The following is a 21,684-nucleotide window of genomic DNA, read 5'->3' as shown; positions in this document are numbered from 1 at the left end:
CTCTCTTTTCGTGTCTTTGTTGCTGTTTTGTGACACACTGGATCTGTTAGGATTGTTTGTATGACATGAGTGAAGGGTTAGTCACTAGAGCAGAGGCAACTGATCCGTGGAAGGACACCCCTCCTTCCCAAACAGTAATGCCATAGGGGTGGAGTCGGGTCAGTTTTTCTTAACTTTTTTATTCAAGAAGATGTGGGCATGGGGCTGCCAAGATGACTTAGTAGGTAAAGGCTGTTGCTACCAAGCGTGATGACCTGAGATTAATCCCCAGAACCCATACAATGGAAGCGAAGAGCCAACTTCTGCAAGCAGGTTGTTCACAACCTTCACAGGGCATGCTGTGGCATATTTGCTTACATACATACACATTAAAAAAAAAAAAAAAGCTGGGTAGTGTTGTTCATGACTCTAACCCTGTCTACTCAAGAGGTGCCAAGGTAGGAGGATCACATGTTCATGGGCCATCCTGTACTGTAGAATAAGTTCTGGTAACTTAGACTGTCTTAAAATGAAAAACAAGGGCTGGGGAGATGGCTCAATGGGTAAGAGCTTTCTGGGCAATCAATGAGGACCTGAATTTGAGTCCCCAGACTTATATAAGAAGCTGAATATGTGGCCTGGAGAGATGATTCAACTGTTAAAAGCACTGGCTGCTCTTCCAGAAGACCCCAGTTCAATTCCCAGGACCCATATGATGGCTCACACCTGCCTGAAACTTCAGCTCTTTGGGAAAACATACATACACATAAATGAAAATTTAAAGTTCCAATCCTAGAATATTGAAAATTGAAGACGTTTAGGAAGGTCTAAGTTGGACACACAGAATGTGATATTCAGGTAATGTTAGTTGCATACATTATTCACAGGCTTAGGAGGGAGACTCAGAATCATTGCTCTTGGGCATGGTAGTATACAATGCCTTAGTTTTCTTAGCTGCAAAACAGGAGTAATAATGCTGTTCTGAAGATGAAAGTTAATACATGTAAAGCGCTTAAGGTGGTGCCTAGCATCTGAGTGGGAGCTACTGCCGCTGCCTCCACCCCCACTCCACCCTCCAGAGGTCCCTGGGAAGTGGTAGTCCACCAAAGAGGTCTACAAAGTTTTTTGCTTCCTCCCCCCAACGCCCGGTCGTGCTGAGAGTGGAAACCAGAGCCCCGTGCAGTGCAGGCTGTACAGGAACTTAACATTGAGCTACAGCCCCAGCCACACCACACAACTCTCCCCCACCCCGTAATCCTGCTGCCGCTGTGCTGGGATTACAAAGGACCACTATACCGGACTCTTAAAGGAAAAGGCACTGGGAGGGAATACATCGCGCCAGGATCTCACACAGAACTCAGCTCGATCCTTGCGCAGGGTGTTGAGGTGATGGCCTGGACTGAGTCACTGACCACCTTCCCTCCTGATTACGCCAGAGGGCGTCCCTGGCCGCAGAGCGGGACTTGCGTGGGCGGGAGGCTCTCCAGGCCAGCGTGTCCCGAGAGTGGTGGGTGTGGGCCGGGCGTGTGTCCTGTGCACTCCGACACTAATCCCTCCTCCCCCAAGACCCGGTGGTTTGAGCTACAGGATCTGCTCTACTGCATCCGCGTCGTGTCAGTGAGCGCTGGAGGGCGCTTTGGGGACTAAGGGCGCACTGTACCCAAACTGGCAGTTGGCACAGGTCCACGCCCAGGACTGGGTTCCCAGGCCCCGCGGCGGGAGGCGGGAGGGAGGGATGTCCCGGGGATGGGGAGGGCCCTGAGTAACTTTTCTTAGGAAAATATGCAGGGCTGGCCCCCAGCCCGAGACTGAGTCAGCTCAGTGTTGAGTCACAGGCTGCGCCGCCCCTGTGAGCCAGAATGTTTCCCCATGCGTCTCTTCCCTAGGGGTCTCCTGCCCCAAGATAGCCTGACAGCGACACAAGCAGCAGCCTTGGCTTTATTGGCCCTGTGGGGGACACTGGGTTCCCAACCCCTTCCAGCTGCCCCCATCACCAGGGGTGGTGAAGACACAAGGCGTGGGGGTCCCTTTAGGGAGGAGGAAAGGCTATATAGCACCAAGAATTCCCAATCCCCCAGAAAATCCATGAAAACCCGGGCTTCAGTAAAGCGCCCGTCACCCCCCCGGGGCCTCTGTCTTTGGTGGGGACTTTATTAAATATGACCTGAAGGTGGAAAGAGGCGGCTACTATGGCCCCCCAATCCCGTGCACATGCTGGGGGTACTAGGAGCACTGGGCAAAGAATGGGAACCATCCTCGAGCCAGGAAGTTGGGGTTTTTCTATCTGCTGCAGAATCTTTGTGAAAAGGGTGTGGTCAGAATTCAGGATTTGTGGGGAGGAAAGTGAAAGAAAGAAGGGTCCATATGAGGAAGGAGGAGTCAGATGTCCCCCTCGGAGCCCCCAGTGGAGTAGGGAGCCCTAGGATGGCTGGGTGAAAGTAGCTGCTTACCTATAAAAAGGGACAAGGGGTCTTGCTGGTATCAGTGTTTGTGTGACTGTGTAGATGCCACACTCCTGAGAGTCAGTTCCACCAGGGCCCAGCATGCAGCAAGTGCTCAATAAATAACCGGATGGGGCTGTGGACATAGCTCAGTATGCCTAGCATGCAGGAGGCCCTGGGTTCACACCCCAGCACTGCATAAACCAGGGAGATGAAATATCCAGGCCATCCTCAGCTACATAGGAAGTTCAAGGGTATCTTGGGCTATCTGAGACACTGTTTCAAAAAATAAAAATAAAAAATGAAAGGAAAAAAAGGCTGTATATGAATGATGGATGGATGCCTGTGTGTTTTTCTGTATGATAAGCCCATGTGTATGTGAGAGTGGAAATATGAAGGACGGGACAGAGAAGGTTTGTCACTCCCCCTGGTCCTCTATAAGTGCTTTGACTGAATGTCTGGTGTAGGGGGGAGTAGCCCCCCTCAAGTCCTTACAGCCAGGCAAGGTGGGCAGGCAGGGTGAGTGGGCCAGAGCAGGGATCTGCGTGTAGCCGTAGCCGTGTAGCCAGCTGGAGCTGGGGAGCCACAGCAGGGCAAAGTGGGAGGGAGGACCAGCAATCCCTGCTGTCTCACTCAGCAGAGCCCTTCTGGCGTCGCTTGGAAGGCGGCACCAGGCGGCGGGGCAGGTTGGTGGGCAGCCCGTGACCCTCGAGCTTGGCCTCGATGAGGTGGCTGGCCAGGGCGAACTCCTCATCATCCAGCATGCCATCTCGGTCGACGTCGCTCAGCTTCCAGATCCGCCCCAGCACGGAGTTGGGAAGCTTGGTGCCCACCATCCAGGTTTTGGCCTTGGAACCGCTCAGCTTGCCGTCGGCAGGCGCCAAGTTGTAGAAGATTTCGTCGTATTTGGACTTGTCCTTGGTCACCACCCACTCGCCATCGTCTTCTGAGCCCTCCTCGCCATCCTCCAGTGCTTCGTCGGGGCCCCGCTCCACGAAGGGGCCCATGTGGGTGCCCTCAAATGCACCGCCCTGCACGCCAGCCTCAACACTCTCCAGCTCCTCCTGCCGAAGCAGCGGCATAAGCTTGGCAATGTCGTGTGTCAGCATCTCATCCAGAGCCTCCAGCAGCTTCGGCTTCAGCGAGTGGAACTTGGTGAAGTCATGTGCCATCAACAGCTCCTGGAGGGAGGAATGGAGGAGCTCAGAAGTCAGGGGGCACCATCACAAGGCTCTTATGCCCCCGGCCCCTCACTGGGGGATTCTAGGCAAATGCTCTACCACTGAGCCATGTCCCCGGCTGGTGTAAGAAAGGATGGCCTCGGATCTCTGTGAGTTTGAGGCCAGCATGGTCTACATAGCTAATACCAGGACAGCCAAGGCTACACAAAGAAACCTTGCCTTGGGGGGGGGGGGGGAATAAAATAAAAGAAAGAAAGAAAGAAAGAAAGGCCTCAAAACTTCTGATCTTCCTGCCTTTGGTTTACAGGTGTCACCAAAAGCATGGACCACCAAGGATCTTTTATTTATTTTATTGAGACATGGTCTCTATAAGGTGCTAACACTGGCCTTCAACATGTCATCTTCTTGCCTCAGCTTCCAGAGTAGCTGGGACAACAGGTCTGTATCAACAGGCTCAATTAACAGGTTTAAGTTTGATTGATTCCTTAGGACCAAGGTAGTCGGGGCTAGTCTCTGCCTTAGTGGGCATGACCTGTACCCAGTCAGCCCTGCCCTGCACACCTCCAGGCCTCTGTACTCAGCCACTGGTGATCCTAGGGTCTATACATGGGAAGGGGCTGCTGCTGTCTCCCTATCAAGACAGGGTCTTGAATGTAGTCTAGGTTACTCTGGGACTCACTATGTAGTTTATGCCGGCCTGAACTCATAGCAATCCCCCTGGCTCAACCTCTGGACTGCTGGGTTTACAGATGTGAGCCATTGTCCTAACTTTGTCCCTTCTTCCTTTTTTTTTTTTTTTTTTTTTTTAAGATTTATTTTGGCTAGGCAGTGGTAGTGCACACCTTTAGTCTCAGCATTCAGGAGGCAGAGACAGGTGGACCTTTGTGAGTTCAGGACCAGCATAGTCAACAGAGTGAGTTCCAGGACAGCCAGGGCTGCACAGAGAGACCCTGACTCAAAAAAAAAAAAAAAAAAAAAAAAAAAAGGTTTATTTTGGTGTGTGTGTGTGTGTGTTTGCATGAGTTCATGTGCACCACATGCATATAGGAGTCCACAGATGCCCAGAGAGGGTATTATATCCCCTGGAACTGGAGTTACAGACGGTTTTGAGCCACCTTGTGGGGTGCTGGGAATTGAACCTGGGACCTCTGAAAGAGCAGTGCATATTCTTAACCACTTAGCCATCCCTCCAGTCCCTCCCCTTTTTTTTGAGACAAGGTCTGACTAGGCAGCTCAGGCTGGCCTTGAACTTCTTCTGATCATCCTGCCTTTGCCCCTCACCCCAGTGCTGGGATCAATAGGCATGAGTCAATATACCTGACTATAACTCAGCTTAAATATGGTCAGTGGTTACCATGTTGGGCAGCACAACTTGGACCATTTCCTTCAAAGCAAAATATAGTGTCCTTAATGAGAGAGGCTGTACTCATCTGCCCCTTCCCCTTTTAAAAGATAGGGTCATATGTAGCCCAGGCTGGCCTCGAACTCTTTCTGTTGCTAAGGCTTGAGTTCCTGATCCTCCCATCTCTACCTTGCTAGGATTACTCATGTACAGGACCTTGCCTAGTTCCCTTCTTCTTGTGACAAGACATTTATTTTTATTTTATGTGTGTGAGTGTGTGTACCACATGTGCGCCCATGGAGAGGGCATTGGATCCCCTGGAACTGGAGTTATAGATGGTTGTGAACTGCCACGTGGGTGCAAGGAAAGGAACCCAAGAGCCCTGTAAGGGCAGTTAAGTGCTCTTAAGCTCTGAGCCATTGCTCAGCCCCCCTCTCTCTTCTTGCTGGTTGGAATGTAGACACAGTGACTGGAGTTCCTGCAGCCATTAATACCACGGGAGAAATATAGTAGGTCCCTGGCTCCCTAAGCAGCAAGTTGCCCTTCCATCCCGAGTATATTCTAGGGCCTTAAAGGGAAAGAACGTAACTTTCATGTTAACTATTATTATGGGCTTCCTCCCCTCTCTGTTACCCTAACTCAAAGCCAGGTTCCCCCGGATGAAAATGTCACCCAGCCCTCCGACCTTCCAGGCTCCGTCTCAGAACCCACAGGAGACTCTCATCAGCACCCTGCCACCCTGTCTGGAGCAGCCCCCCCACCTGCATCTTCTGGCAGTCCGGGAAGTCCCCAGGGGAGATGTGGTGCTCTAGCTGGATCTTCGCGAAGATGACGGGCAGCTTGAGGATCAGCTGCTTCTTTTTGTTCTCCTTCCCGAACACCGAGGGCATCTCTTTCTTCAGGTAGCTGATGATGTAAGCGTGCACCTGCAGAAGGGCGTTGACATCTGAGGCCGCGGCGGCACCGTTGTGTGACCGCCTGGTCCTCCTGCCTCCTCCACCCCCTGAGTGCTGGGGTGACAAGTGTGAGTCACTAGGCACATACCTTCTCTTGGGTTTTGATATGTACCTCAGGCTGGATTCAAACTTACAGCCATCCCCCTGCCTCAGCCTCTTCAATGCTGAGATTGCAGCTGTAAGCCACCAAGCCGGGCTGGAACCTCCTTTTCTAACGTGTTACAGGCAGGTGAACCCCACTGTCTTATCTAGTGGGGTTCAACCTAAGCTCCCCTCTCTGCTAAGCCATCTCAGCCACTCCCAGCTTGAACCTCCTGCAAGCCGGCCTCACCCAAATACCAGCCCAGAGCTGGGACTTGCCCGTCTCCTGTCACATTCCTACCCGGCTCCACAGCCCGATGCCCTCCCTCCCAGGCACTTGAGCTTAGCTGAGAATGAGTTGCCCTTAGCTGTGCCGAGCTCTGGAAAGCGATGTCCAAGCTCTGCCCAACCCTGTGGAAGCCACAAACTGGACACTTTGGTTTCTTAAGAATCCTTATGTAGTCCAGTTGGACTCAAACTAGCCATCCTCCTGCCTCAACCTCCTGAATGCTGAGGTTAGAAAGACCTCAATTTGTTGTTAGCATTTTCAGACTTTTAAATGGGTATGGATGTTTTGTGTCTTGAACAGTGTCCACAGAGGCCAGAAGAGGGCATCAGATCCACTGGGACTAGAGTTAGAGATGGTTGTAAGCAGCCGTGTGGGCGCTGGGAACTGAACCTGGATCCTCTAGAAGAGCAACCAGAGCTCTTACCTGCTGAGCATCTCTCCAGCCACCCACCCGGTAATTCTGAAGAGCCCCACTGCCCTCCCTGACTGGCCTCTGCAGCTTCACCCACAGGCTCTCCTGTCTTGCCCCTCCATATACTACTCACCAGCATTCTTCACTGACCAGCACACCAACCTCTTCCCCCACCCAGGGCCTTTGTATATGACCACGCTCTCTAGCAGGAGCTCTGTCCCAATCTCCCCACTGACCATGAAAACCAAGTGCCCTTATCACTTGCCATCAGATTATCTCCAGGCCCTTCTGGGTTCTTCACAGTTGAGCTGGAGTCATCATTATTTTATCTGACTCTTCTATTTCCCTCCATCAAACTACAAGCCCTGCCAGGTCAGGCCTCGCCTGTTTCCTCTGTCCCCAGTCCTGGGACAATGTGCACAGTGTCACTCAGGAAATCATTGTGGGATAAACCACTGAACTTGAGAACCTTTGAACCACATTCTCATAAGTTATTGAAAAATAAATGAGGACGGCAGAGCAATGACTGCAGGCATGTCTGCTGTTTACAGGCAGCCCCATCATTGAATACGCATGTTCAGATGGAGATAAAATAAGCCTGGCAATATGGGTGGGCAGGGGTAAAAGGCACTTGCTGCCAACTCCTAGTTGGGTCCCTGGGACCCCCCATGGTGGAAGGAGAGAACTGACCTAAGTTGTCCTCTGGCCTCAATATATAGAATGTGGCATGTGAATACATGCACACATATATCACGCTCACACACAATAAAATAAAACAAACAAATAAAAAACCCAACAGTAATAAAAGAATCAACTCTTCCCAGATCTCAGCCACAAGTGTTACAGCATTCTGAATGCTCTAGCGGCTTACACTTCCACCAAAGTGCAGAGCCAGAGCAATCATCCACACCCTGCCTTGGACAAATGTGGGGGTGTGTTATGGAGAACCCTTAATGAGCAGCTTCTTACCCTTTTAGCTAACATCAGTACATTTTCTTAGAGTCCTTAACGGCCTTGTGCCACTGAAGGAGAGTATTCAAGGAGCGTTAAAGCCATGTGTGCTGTTACTGGTGACTGACCAAGTGTGTCTGGGTCATTTGTGAAGGGTGTGTGGGCGAGGACGTGCCACGAAGTGGGATGCCATAATGAAGTTTGGTCAGAGCAAACCCTAAAGACTAGGATCCTGGGCACTGAGGCACTGGGAGCTAAGCATGAACTTGGAGGACCAGAGGGAAGCATAGCCTACAGTTTTGAGAGGCCAAATCAGAGTAGGGGTGTGGTCAGGATGAAAGTCACTGCTTGTTACGGAGACCCAAAGGAGAAGGTGCATGGTTGAGCTGAGAAAGCCAGTAAGGAAGAGCGGGGCTTGCCGGGAAAGACAATGAGGCGAGGGGCTGAAATGGATGGCCAATGGGGAAGAGTAGGGTTTGAGACATAGTACCACTTGGGAAGGACAGGGGTGGGGGTGGGGTGGGGGCTGCCAGGGCAGGCCAATGGGGAAGGAGTGTTAGGACGCAGCCAGTGAGAATAGGTCAGTGAGGAGGAGGCGTGGCCTCCTAGAATAGGTTAATGGAGAGGCTTTTGACCTAAAAGGTCAAATAAGGAGGGGCGTGGCTCGAGGATGGTCTATTGGGGAGAGGTGTGTGAACTGTTTGGGCAAATCAATTGTGGCTTGCTGTGTCTGTTGGGGCGGGTCAATGAAAAGGGGCGTGGCGTAGAGGACCGTCTAACGGGAAGAAGTATTGCCTGCGAGGGCGGGCAATGGGAGAAGCGTGGCTTGTTTGCTACTCCAGGGGAGTGGTCTTCTAGGGAGGCCCAAAGGGGAGGGGCCTGGTCTGCGAGGACCGCGGCTGGGGGCGGGTCCCGCCGAGGCAGGCGGGATCGCTGATGGCTTTTCCAGAGAGGAAGCATGGGAAGGTGGCAGGAAGAGATAAGAGGGAGGCGCGGGCTGGGCCGGGGAGCGGGTCGGACACCGGGGTTTGTCCTGGGTTTCCGGAGCCACCTCCCGCCTGGCTAGGGCGCCAGGTGTCCGGCCCGGCCCCTTGGTCCCTGTGCCGCGGGGCCCCAGGTTTGGCTTCTGCTTCCCAAGGAGGAGTGAGGGTGAGCCAGGGGGTATTGAGGAAGAGAGAGACGACTAGGAAAAGGGTATGAGCAAGAGAAAAGAACTGGGAAAGGAAGAGGCTGACCGGGCCACAGTGACTGAAGGACAGCCCTGGCCTCCTGGAACAGACGCCTTGGGTGCCCAGTGCTCCCTTCCAAAGAGGATTCCTGCGGTGGGGTTGGAGGCGGTGATTCACTCCTCTCCAGCTCCTTTAAACCACACCTTGGACGCCTCTACCACCTAGAACCTTCTTGGCCTCTTCTCCAGCCCAGTTTCCTGCCCCACCTCCACCCTGGCGGCCTCCCCTATGAATGCTCCATTCCACCTCTGGCTCTGAGAGCAAAGCCCTTGCCCCCCTCTTCCTCTCTGAGGCCCAGCCTGAAACAGGCTGTGTCCTCCAGCCCCCTCGATCCTTCCTAGACCTGAATCTGGTCTCCAGAAGGCAGCGTGAGTGCAACCCTGCCATCCTGCTCCAAACCTTCCCGTGTCTCCCTGGTGCCCTTAAAACAAAGCACAGGAGCCTCGATGTAGCCCAGAGGATCGGCAGTCCTCAGTCTGGCCATATTCCCTCTGATGCCTTCTCCTCTCAGAAGCCTTCCTGACTTCCCTTCCTGACTCCACCCCTGAGCCTGGACCTGCTGTGGGATGGGTCTGTCTTCTCCCCAAGCAAAGAGTGAGTCCTAAGACTGTCTTGGGGCATTCAGACCTTGGAGCATCCTCAGCATGTCCCAGCAGAGGGCTAGGCACAGAGGTGACTTTGTTCAAGCTGAAGTTCCGCTGAGAGTCATTCATTCCATAAATATTTACAGAGCAATTCAGACCCAGGAGCTAGGGACACTCAGTGGAGGAACTCTAAGATGCCAGGTTCTGCAGAGCTTGAGTACAGAGCTGAGGAGGCAGTAAACAGGGAGCCCCTGACTGGCTCACAGGAGGTGATAACAGGGTAAGGGGCAAATCTGGAGTAGGCATGCTCATCAAAAGAGAGGCACCTCCCGAGAAGGTGACATTTGAGTGAGCCATAGGGACAGTCAGTGGGAAGAGAAGGCTGCCAGGAGTGAGCACAAAGGTGAGTGAGCCAACAGTGAGTGCAAAGGCCCCGAGGCAGGCCTGAGGTGGCCAGTGTGAAGTGCAGTGGCTGACGGAAAGGGAATGGGAGGTGAGGAGGTAGGGGAAGGAGTGAGCGAAAGAGTGAGCAACTGAACGAGAATGACTCTCATAGGCTCGATATATTTGAATACTTGGTCCCCACTTTATGGAACTCTTTGGGAAGGATTAAGAGGTGTGGCCTTGTTGGAGGAGGTATGCCATTAGGGGTGGGCTTTGAGGTTTAAAAAGGCCAAATCGGGCGGTGGTGGCGCACGCCTTTAATCCCAGCACTTGGGAGGCAGAGGCAGGCGGATCTCTGTGATTTCAAGGTCAGCCTGGGCTACAGAGTGAGTTCCAGGACAGGCTCCAAAGCTACACAGAGAAACCCTGTCTTGCAAAAACCAATTAAAAAAAACAAACAAACAAACAAAAAAAGGCCACACCATTCCCAGTTTGCTCTCCCTATTGCTCCTGCACCATGCCTGCCTGACTGCTGCGATGCTCCCCACCATGATGGTCATGGACTCTAACCCTCTGGAACCATGAGCACTAATAACGTTTCTTTGGTTAAGTTGCCTTGGTTATGGCGTCTCTTCACAGCTATAGTAAAGTAACTAAGACAGCCACGGAGAGAACTCAGCTTTTGTTCGGTGGGATGGAGGAGGGAGAGGAGGCCAGAGACAGGATGGAGGCAGCGAGGGAAACATGTGAACTCAGAGCAACGGTGGTAAAGGGACCTTCTGCACAGGACTCCCTCCTTCCTTCCACGCTGCACCAGCCCCGCCCATCAGGAGAATCAACTAATCTGGGAACTAGGTGGTGCCTAGCTAGCTGCACAAACAGGGAAGAAAGGAAAGTCTGTCCATCGTCTTCAAGGCCTCCCCAAGTTGGGTCTCTTGTGACTCCATCAATCCTTCATAGCCTCCCTAAGTTCTCCTCGGTCCCCCGAAGTCCTCCCCAGCCTCCCTCAGCCCTCCTGCAGCCTCCTGATTCCTTCCCCATCTCCTGATCTCCCTTTCAACAGTCCCTCCACTTCCCCAAGTCCTCCCGGCCTGCCCTGCTCACCCGCACTAGCCGCGCCCTCTTCACCAGGTCGTTGAGCTTGCGCAAAGCCGCGTGGCGCGGTAGACCTTGGATATCACGGAAGAGGTCCTGTTCCTCCAGCTCGAAGAGACGCCTGTTGTCCGGCACAAGGAGCGGCTGGGACCAGAAGGAGCCGATGTAGACGCGCAGGACCTCGGGCGTGCCCACCACCTTGCCCAGCGCCCACATGAGCGCCCCGTAGACACGCATCAGCTGCTGCGTCTCCACCATGTCCGCCTTGTTGAGCACCACGCGGATCTTGTCCTCGTGGCCACGCAAGGCACCGATGGCCTCTGAGAACTCATCGGAAATCTCCAGCTTGTGGGCGTCGAAGAGCAGGATGATGAGGTCCACGCGCTCGGCAAACCAGCGCAAGACAGCTGGGAAGTCGTAGCCTGGAGCAGGCAGAGGAGAGGGGCACAGGAATAGAAATCATATTTCCACACCCCAGTCATTAGCATCCATTCTTTTTTTTTTTTTTTTTTTTTTGGTTTTTCCAGACAGGGTTTCTCTGTGTAGCATTGGAGCTTGTCCTGGAACTCACTCTGTAGCCCAGGCTGGCCTCAAACTCACAGAGATCTGCCTGGCTCTGCCTCCCGAGTGCTGGGATTAAAGGCGTGCACCACCACCTGGGTGATTGTGAGCAGTCCAGTGTGGGTGCTGGGGACTGAACTTGGTTCCTCTGTAAGAGCAATTTGCACTTTTTTTTTTTTTTTTTTTTTAAAGATTTATTTATTTATTATGTATACAGTGTTTTGTCCACACGTATTCCTGCAGGCCAGAAGAGGGCACCAGATCTCATTACAGATGGTTGTGAGCCACCATGTGGTTGCTGGGAATTGAACTCAGGACCTTTGGAAGAGCAAGCAGTGCTCTTAACCTCTGAGCCATCTCTCCAGCCCCCACTTCTTTTTTTTTTTTTTTTTTTTTTTGAGCTGAGGATCGAACCCAGGGCCTTGTGCTTGCTAGGCAAGCTCTCTACCACTGAGCTAAATCCCCAACCCCACAATTTGCACTCTTAACCACTGAGTCATCTCTCCAGTAGTGCTATGTTCTTGCCACCCTATACGTTCAACAATTTGTGTCCATCCATTCACTCATCCACTCATCCCTTTTCTCATTCATGCCCTTCAGTACTTCTCACCTTTACTCCTTCACTTATTCATTCACTGATGAGCAAAGCTTAGGAGAGCTGAGAATGTAAAACCCACCCCTGACCTGTCAATCAGGAATCCCTGCCCCGCCCCCATATACTGTGTGATATTAGGCAAGTAGCTTAACCTTTCTGAACTTGCCTATCCCCTAAAATTAAAAACAAAAAACAAAAATTATGATTGTTTCTATCTCATAGACAATCATGAAACTAAAGGATGACAATTGAGCTCATCCATGGGAAAAGCTCATCTATGGGCGTGTGTCATTGTGCCCATGAAGGGGTAGAGTAGCTTCGGCAACGAGACCCCTAGAAAACTATTAGAGAAGAAACAAGATGCCAGAGTAAGTGTTCAACAAATGTTAGCCATGGGCCACCAGACACAGGGGACAACTCAGGACTCATCTCCACCTGCCTGCTCCCAGCAGGAGGGGAGGCTGAGGTGGCCCCAACTTTGTCCTTACAGTTTGGGGACAAACCTGTCCCCAGAGTGGTCAATTTAGGATGTGGGGGCCCTGGAAACTGTGGAGAACCCCTGAGGGGGTGCCTGACCTGGCCTAAGTGTAGGTCAAGGTGGGCTTTCTGGAGGAGCAGACATAGAGCCAGCAGCTGGCAGAATAAGGGGCCATCACTGATGTCCTGACTTGAGCTCAGGGGTAGAACAGACTCACTCATCCCACAGAATGCCAGTAGGCAGGCAATATATGACGCCATCCTCCAGCTAAGGAAACCGAGACATGGAAGCCACGCAGGCAGGAGGCAGAAGGGCAGGACTTGCCTCAGTAGCTGTAGCTGCCTGTCCACCCCCTGCCCCCACCCCAACATGGGTCCGGGAGGCAGCCTCCTCCTTGCTGATGGGAGGGGAAGGGGTAGCAACATTGTTCTGGGGAAGGCAGGGCCAGGTCACTGCAGGGGCAGCAGCTGGGCATCTCCTCCCTCCCTAGGATCTACATACACTCTGGCCTGAATTTGGAAAGTCTGTCTCATGGGGTTGGGGCGGGGGTGGGGGGGAGAAAGGGAGGGGAGAGGGAGGGAGGGAGGGAGGTTGAGTCAGTGTGGGAATGGAGACGTGGCAGAGAGACGGGATGTTCACCCAAGAAAAACACTCCTGGTTACCCATCACCCAGGCACCTATTTACTCCGTGCAGCGAACTTATCCCTTCTCAGAAGTTCCTATGGTTTTCTCCCTATTTGCAGGTGGGAAATCGAGGCACGGAGGTACAAGACGGCTTGCTTAAGCCATTACAGTTTCAAGGAACTGTTCCCTTCTGTGTCAAAAAAACCAAGAAACGAGAAAATTAGCAGAGTCCAGACTGGAGGTGTGCCAGCGAGACGCCCTAGGCAACGGTCACACCAGGCAAGCGTCTCCAGGCAGCCACACCTCTGCCAATGCACACTCACATGTGCACACCCGCCACCAAACAGCTGGATACATCAGAGCCTCCTGCAGCCAGACCCAGGATCCCAGACACACACTTGTGTGTTGGAGTCTGGGACCTGCACAGATTTGCATACCATACGGTCACAAAGATGCATCACAGAGCATCCCAGAGGCAGGAATCCGTACACACTTCAGCATGGAGGTCTGTCTGAACACACACAGTGTGTGGCAGAGACATTACTGCAAAGTCCAGGCTGGCCTCCAACTGGTCACAATCCTCCTGTCTCAGCTTTCCCAGTGCTGGGATGACAGATGTGGCCTGCCACACAAGTTCTTTCTGGTAATTATACACCTTTCAAAATGGACAATATAACCCACACAGACATAAATACAGAATCACACACACACACACACACACACACACACACACACACAACTGTATAGAGTCACACACACAAGAGCTGATGATGTAGCTCAGGGTAGAGCACTGGCCTAGAATCCCCCAGTAAGAGTCTGGGGACATGGCATGCTTGTCTGCTATGTACAAGGCACCAACACCGCAATAAAACAACAGTCTTACAAGATCCCTCCAGGTCCCTCTGCCCCACACCTTCCTTCAGAATCATATAAAATCACAACTAGTCACAATTAAAGGTACACAGCACACATAGTCAGCCACTCACACATTTCTGTCAATTCATACTTCAGGGTCAGGGCATGTCGCACCTGTCAGCACACCCCATCACAGACGGACACACAACGTCCCCCATACCCATTACATAGTACTTCCCCAGGATTTATCCAGTTCTCCCCACCCCAAGTCCCCCTGGGCAGACAGGCTCCACCTCCTATGCCTCCAGGGCCAGAGGAAGGGGATCCCCATCCCCACCCCTCTTCATCTCCGACGGAAGCTGGGGCCCTGGGCTCCCTCCATCATTGAGGCCCAGCCCATGGGCTAGGCACACCAGGAATTCCTCCCTCCCCGGCTCCCCCCACCTCCAGCTGGCAGAGCACTGTGACCACTTCTGCAGCTGCCTCCTGTGCTGCTCTGCTGGACAGCGGCCAGGGGCACTGGCTCTTTGGGAGCCAAAGCCCTGCCCCGGCCCCGCCTCCTGCCTGGCTTCGGGTCCCCTCTGCCCCACACTCTTGCCTCCTTTGCCCCAATTCCCCGGCTGAGGCCTAGGGATGGGGGTGGTGGCGGGGACAGACGGAGAGGCTGTGGGCCCAGATGCTGGGGTGGGGGAGATGTTGAGGAGGGGACAGGGTAGGAGTGGGGCTACGAGGTTGGGTAGGGTGGGAGGGACAGGCTCACTGGAGGCCCTGCTGGAATTTACCCCCCACTGCTCCCCCTGCACAGCTGTTTATAAATTCCAGGCCCGGCCTTGGCCCCCACCCAGATTCTCCCTCTCAGCTCCATCTGTGGCCCAGCCTCCAAAGCCAAGAGCTCAGAGGAACAAGCATAGGGCCCAGGGCCTCCCTGTCCAGCCCGGTCTCTTCCTGGGACTCTCTAAGCACCTCCTGTTCCCCCAATCCCCGGAGTGTCTGCCCCTCTTCATCTCTCCTTTTCCATCCTCCCGGCCCGCCCAGACATGTGGCTCCAGCCTGCTCACATGTGTTCCCCCTCCCGCCCCGTGCCTCCCCGGCCCCACCGCCAGCACCAATGGGAGGGGTGGCGGCTTCCTGTAGCTCCATTTGCCTGTAGAGGGACCATCAAAGGAGACCCCAGCCTCCTTCGTTAAACCTAGAGGTGCAGGCCCAGCCCACCTCCTGTACACTGTAGAGTCCAGGTCCCAGCCTCCTCCCCGAGACACAGGGGTCCAGGCCCAGCCTCCTCCCTCACACCGTGCGACCTCCTCACTCACCGCGGCTCACTCTCTGTTTGGCACCTGACAGGATGCCCGGTGTGTCGATGATGCTGATGCTCTCCAGGACCTGGTTGGGGAGTTGGGCACACATAAACCTGGGGGGGCGTGGAGACAGAAGGTCAGGGGTCAATGTGAAGAAGGGCAGAAAGAGAAGGGACACTAAGGGTGTGCCACGAAGAGAGAGGCAGAGGCAGAGGACAGAAGTCCTGGAAAGAAGGAAGTTCAGAGGGATCATCGGATCTATAAAATACCAGATCTGTGTCTGGGGATATCCGAAGTCACCACTACAACCCTGGGTTACCTTCATTCTCCAGACGAACCTGAGAGGCTGCCCAGCATTCAGCGGCCGAGGCGCAGTTGGAACCCAGGCTCCCATAGGGAAGGTAGCACACACAGGAAGGGGAAGAGGTAGGCAGAAAGATGACAGTCAAAGCTGAGATGGACAGAAGCATTCTGGGATAGAAGATGCCCGCCCTCTCCCCCTCCTGGCTGGCAGCTGCCACACCTGTTGAGGAAAGTATTTCCAAAAGGATTGAGTTTGCGGAAGGGCTTCTCCGGGTCCACAACGAGAGCATTGCCCGGCACGGTGCCCTCTGTCTCGCCGTGCATGACAGCCACGAAGCAGTCGGTCGTGGGCTCTGGACCCACACGGGAGCCGGGGACCTCCTGCTCCAGAAGGTACTGGATGAAGCTGGTTTTGCCGGTGCTGTACTGGCCAGCCACCAGCACCATGGGTTTGCCGTCGAAGTCGGCATCTTCGAGGGCTGGTGAGTGGAAAGCCCCGAAGCGGTAGTGTTCCTCCAGGGGCAAAAGCTTTGTGCGGTACAACTCCTTGAGCGACGAGGTCACAGTGCGGATGGCCTCAGGTGGCTGGCCCCGAGCCCCGCCCTTCTTCAGCCAGCTGAACATGTCGACTTTGATGCCTACGGGGCACCCAAGGAGACTATGGTGCGGAGAGCTTTACCTGCAGGAAGAGGAGGGGCGTGGCTGGAGAGGGGAGGAGGAGCCGGGGGACCCAGGGATGGGAAGAGGGAGAGGGGCTAGCCTGGAGATGAAAACAGCGGTGATTCAAGAAGGGGAAGTGGGCCGGAAAACCAAAGGGAGAACAAAGAAAAGGAAGGAACTGCTGGAGGTCGGGCAGACGCATCCCTGCCCTGGATATGGTCGAATACATCTGTAAGGCCAGCCCTTGGGAAGCCGAGGCAGGAAAATCACAAGTTCCAAGCTGGCCTGGGCCGCCACATGTAAGAAAGACCCTATCTCCAAAGACCCACATCCAAAGAAACTCATTCCCAAATCCATTCATCATCACTGCACACGTCCATCGCTGGACGTATTTTCACTGGAATGGCTCGCTCCATGCTGCAGGAGCCTAAGAAAAGAGCCACAGAGGCCAACTGCCACCCAACCAGAGCCTCCAGCTGAAGACCTGGGTACCCAACAGTTAATGAGAGCAAAATCCCAGGCATCAGGGCAGGCGTGGGAAACTGATCACAGGGGCAGCAATTCGAGCTTCTTCGTGAAGGACAGGCAAGACAAAAGTCTTAGGCAGAGGATAACATGTGCAAAGACCCAGGGGTTTGGCAGGCTCTTGGGCACTGGGAGCTGAGATTGTCTGGTGGGCACACAAAACCAGAGGGATGAGAAATGAGGCTGTGGGGGCTATCTGGGTGTACCCAGGTCAGGAGGAGCCTTGGACATGAGAAAGTATAAGCCAGACATTATGCAGCTCATATTCGGGGTGTGGTACTAGAACAGGACTCAGGACCTTGAACATGCTAGACAAGCACAGTACTGCTAAGCCATACCTGAGCCCCTCACTGGGGGATTCCAGGCAGGGGCTCTACCACTGAGGCACACCCCCAGCCCCTCACTGGGGGATTCTAGGCAGGGGCTCTACCACTGAGGCACACCCCCAGCCCCTCACTGGGGGATTCTAGGCAGGGGCTCTACCACTGAGCCACACCCCCAACCCTCACTTGGGGATGTTAGGCAGGGGCTCTACCACTGAGCCACTCCCTCAGCCCTTTATTGGGGGGTTCCAGTCAGGAGCTCTACCACCAAGCCACACTTCTCAGCCCTGTGCTAGCTCACTTAATTTTGATGAGTCTATCATTATCCCCATTTTAAGTCTTTTCTTTTTGAGACTGTCTCGTGTCTTCCACGATGAACTTGAACTATGTCACTGAGGGTGATCTCGAACCTCTGATCTTCCGGGCTCTGCTCCCTAGCACTGAGATTGCAGATACACACCGGCACGCCTAGTTTCATCCAGAGTTGGGGTTAGAACCCAAGGCTTCTAGCACGCTGAGGAAGCACTCTACAGCTCCTCACTCTACAGCCTCACTCCTACCCACACCATTCTAAGGAGGAAATCGAGCCTCAGAAGGATAGCGACAGTTTGCGCAGGATCACTGAGCTGGAAAGCCCTCCAGCTGGGACTTGAGTCCAGGCAGTCGGTCCTCAGAGCCTATTTCCCGTCCTGGGTCTCAAGAGCTCAGTTAGGGAAAAAGGTCATCACCAACCCTGCAGCAGTGAGCACCCCCGAAGCCAGACTGTGCTCTCTGTATACCCTCAATACCCTCAAGAGCCTTTTAGTCACTGTGGCGTCTGGGGGTGATGCCTCTCCAGGCTGTCAATAACAGTCTATTCCCTCACTCCATAAGTAGATTTGGTGACCTCAAGAACCAGCTTTTGGTCAGATCGGAATCTCTAAATGTCATTCCCCACAGAAAGAATGGAGTGCTCCCTGGAGAAACAGCTGTCCCAGGGCTGGGGCTGTGAAGGAGCAATCCAGTCTGGATCAGCTCAAAGAATACCAGGGATGCAGCACCTCCTAAAGTGGTTCCCGTTAGCCAAAGATGAGATAGTTTTCCCTTTTTTCTTCCTTCTTTTTTTTTTAAAAAAAATCATTTATTTTATGTGTATGAGTGTTTTCTAGGTATGTATGCCTGTGTACCATGTGCGTGGAGTGCCCTTCGAGGCCAGAAGAGAGCGTTGGATCCCTTAGACCGGAGTAACAGATGGTTGTGAGCTGCCATGTGGGTACCGGGGATGGAACCTGGAAGAGCAGCCACTGCTCTTAACCTCTGAGTTTGAGCCAGCTCTCCACTCTTAAAAAAAAAAAAAAAAAAAAAAAAAAAAAAAAAAAAAAAAAGGTTCTCACTGTGTAGTTCTGGCTGACCTGGAACTATGTAGACCAGACTGCCTTAGATTCAGAGAGATTTGCCTGCCTCTGCCTCCTACGTCTTACATCTGGCCCCAACATGGGTCAATCTAAGCATAAAAAAAAAAGCCCTGCAAATCAAAACATTACGCCCCACAAAATCATAGTGACATAAAGAGAGAGTGAAGATAGAAAGAAAATGGATTGGAGGAAAAAAAGGGGTAAGAAAGGTAACACGGAGAGCGGATCGTGGGAGGGTTCCACGCAGGGAGGCAACATCTCAGAAAGGACGATTGGGGTGGCTAAAGGGTCTATGCACTTGGTGAGTCGGGAGAGGGCTCTTGGGTGGCAAGAAACACGAGGAGGGCAGAAATGGGTGTGGAGGGTAGAAGGCCACTTCCAAGCGGGAGTCTTCTGGAATGAGGGAAGCTGGGAGCGAGGTAGGGGGTGCTACGGGAGGTGGAAGGACTAGAAGGGGCTGGGGAAGGCTGGGGAGATCTGAGGAGGTTGGGGGAACGCGGGGAGAATGGAGGAGTTGGGGGGTCCTGGAGGAAGAGTGTGGAAACTGGGAGGGACTGGGAAGGACAGGACACAGACTGTTACGTGGGAGCGGGTTGAGGGGGCTGAGGGCTGGGGTTTAGGGAGCACTCACCAGGGACCCCGGAGAGCGCAGAGCAAGCTGTCTGAGCTCCGTCCCGTCCGCAGCAGAGTGAGCCGGGTGGGGCTGCGCGGGAGGAGCGCCGGGCAGGGCGGGCCGGGGGCCCCTGTCGCAGCCCGTGTCGGACCTCGAGCGCCCCCTGGCGGACACTGTGAAGACATGCATAGGCTCGCACTTGTCCTTGGTTCGAGCTGTGCCTGGTCCTCCAGTGTTTGGCTCCCTCCAGGTCTGTCTCTTAGTAAACAAGTAGACAGTACCTGCAGCAGGTATACCAATCATTTATCCTGGTGCATTCTTATATTTTCCAACACTAGTGAGACCGAGGCAGGAGGATGGTACATTTGAAGCCAGCCTGGGCTATTTGGTGGGATCCTGTCTTAAAAACATAATTGTAACAACAGTAATTTTTTAAAAATCTAAGTGTATGGGCCTGCCTTTAATCTCATTATTCGAGAGGCAGAGGCAGGCAGATCTCTGTGAATTTGAAGCCAGCCTGATCTACATAGCAAATTCCAGGCCAGCCAAAGCTACAGTCAGACCCTGTGTCAAAAACAAACAAACAAAAAAGTAGAACACCAAAAACTTGAGTGCATGTGGCTTAGTTGGTAGAGTGCCCATCTAGGATGCATGAAGCCCTGGGTTCCATTCTCCAGCACAGGACACACCCAGCATAGTGGTGCATGCTTGTGCTCTCAGACCGGTTCACATTGTGGTATTACACATTACACGGCATATTTTATTTTGGCCTTCTAAAATAGGGTCTCCTAGCTAGGCTGTGGTGGCGTACACCTTTAATCCCAGTACTCAGTAGGCAGAAGCAGGCAAATCTCTGTGAGTTCAAGGCCAGCCTGGCCTCCAGTCCCAGGATAGCCCTAGCTACACAGAGAAACACTATCTCAAAAATACCAAAATAAAATACGGTCCCCCGAAGTAGCCCAAATTAGCCTTAATGATCCTCCTGCCTCAGCCTCCCACATGCTGGGGAGTCTACCCATACCTAGCAAGCAAACAGCTGCTTTTCTGAAAACAGTGCCTGCCCACACCACCAGGCATCGACCACAGAATGCCACCATCTAACTGGTTCACTGTTGTCGCCCAGTGCCCAGGGGTTACTATTGCTGTTATTTCTGTATGTGGTTTATGCCTGTATGTACGAGTGTGTGTGCCTGTAGGCATGGGCAGAAGCCAGAGGAAGGCATGTGTCCTTCTCTATCAATCCCCAGGCTTTGTGCCCTTGTTACCCTCGCTGGAGTAAGATGGAATAAGAGCTTTGAGGTAACACTTGGCTTTTTTGTGGGTACTGAGGTGCAGGACTCAGGTCTTTGTTTGCACAGTATGAACTCTCATCCCCAATCCATGGTACTGTATTTGCGATGTCTGCAGGCATTTTTTTTTTTTTTTTTTTTTTGAGACTGGGTCTCACACAGCTCAGTATGTAGCAGAGGGTAACCTTAAACTTTTGCTTTTGGTCCTCTTGCCTTTGTCCAGAGTTCTGGAATTACAGGCATGTACCACCATACCCAGTTTATAAGATGCCAGGGATGGAACCCAGGGCCTCCTGCATGCATAAACAAGGTTTTGTTTTTGTTCAATTTTTATGTATTTATTTAAATTCATAAGTTATTTCAATTTTATGTGTATGGGTGTTTGGCCCGCCTGTATGTTGGTGTGCCACGTGCATGCAATGCCCCCAGAGGCCAGAAGATGTCAGATACCCTGGGATTGGAGTTACATACGGCCATAAGCCACCAAGTGGGTGATGGGGAGCAAGCCCAGGTCCTCTGCAAGAGCAGCCAGTGCTTCTAACTGCCGAGCCGTCTCTCCAACCCTTATTTATTTGTGCTTTGAGACAGGGTCTTGCATAGCCCAGGCTGACCTTGGTCTCCCCAAGTATTTAGAATAGATTTGAACTTCTGATTCTCCAGCTTCCACCTCCCAAACTCAGGGATGACAGGCATGTGCCACCACACCCCTAAGTGTCTTTAAGATTTGTTTTAGGTGTGTGCTGTGCCCATGTGAATTTAATGTGTAATGTGTGCAGGAACCCAAGGAGACCAGAAGAGGGCATCATATCCCTAGACATGGAGTTACAGGCAGTTGTGAGCCTCCTATATACATGGCTGCCGGGAACCAAACCTGGTCCTCTGCAAGAGCAGTAAGCACTCTTTTATTTCTTTTTATTTTATGTGCTTTGGTGTTTTGCTGTGAGTGTCGGGTCCCCTGGAACTGGAATTACAGACAGTTGTGAGCTGCCATGTGGGTGCTGGGAATTGAACCCAGGTCCCCTGGAAGAGCAGTCAGTGCTCTTAACCACGGAGCCGTCTCTGCAGCCCCATAAATGTCTGTGAACGGCAAACTGTCTAAAACAAGGAGCTGCATGGATGGTTGAGAACACTGACCCTAGACTAGGGTCCCAATCCTACATGTTCCCCAGAGCAATGGTTCAGAGCATTTTCAAGTAAAGCCCACAGTACATACATGGGTAGAGTAAGAACAGACAGTATTGGTTT

General features: G+C 52.9%; 1 protein-coding gene across 1 annotated transcript; it reads right to left on the bottom strand.

The window, feature by feature from the left end:
* Window positions 1-1,967: 1,967 nt before the first annotated feature.
* Ehd2 (EH domain containing 2) lies at window positions 1,968-16,346 on the bottom strand. Its single transcript, XM_059281317.1, has 5 exons — window positions 15,856-16,346; window positions 15,348-15,445; window positions 10,934-11,346; window positions 5,705-5,869; window positions 1,968-3,601 (listed from the first exon to the last, which is right to left on the bottom strand). The coding sequence occupies exons 1-5, from the start codon at window positions 16,257-16,259 to the stop codon at window positions 3,050-3,052; spliced, it is 1,632 nt and encodes a 543-aa protein (XP_059137300.1). The 5' UTR covers window positions 16,260-16,346; the 3' UTR covers window positions 1,968-3,049.
* Window positions 16,347-21,684: the final 5,338 nt, after the last annotated feature.

Source organism: Peromyscus eremicus, chromosome 1 (genome assembly GCF_949786415.1).
Source record: "Peromyscus eremicus chromosome 1, PerEre_H2_v1, whole genome shotgun sequence".
NCBI lineage: Eukaryota > Metazoa > Chordata > Mammalia > Rodentia > Cricetidae > Peromyscus > Peromyscus eremicus.
Note: the sequence above shows the minus strand (reverse complement) of the source record. Positions and strands in the feature narration are given on the sequence as shown.

Excerpts from the sequence above, each read along its gene's own strand:
- Ehd2 (XM_059281317.1), bottom strand. The coding sequence starts at position 16,259 with ATGTTCAGCTGGCTGAAGAAGGGCGGGGCTCGGGGCCAGCCACCTGAG. Across the intron at positions 5,870-10,933 it reads AGAGGGCGCGGCTAGTGCGG|GTGCACGCTTACATCATCAG; the intron begins GTGAGCAGGGCA and ends GCCCTTCTGCAG. Across the intron at positions 3,602-5,704 it reads CGGACTGCCAGAAGATGCAG|GAGCTGTTGATGGCACATGA; the intron begins GTGGGGGGGCTG and ends TCCTCCCTCCAG.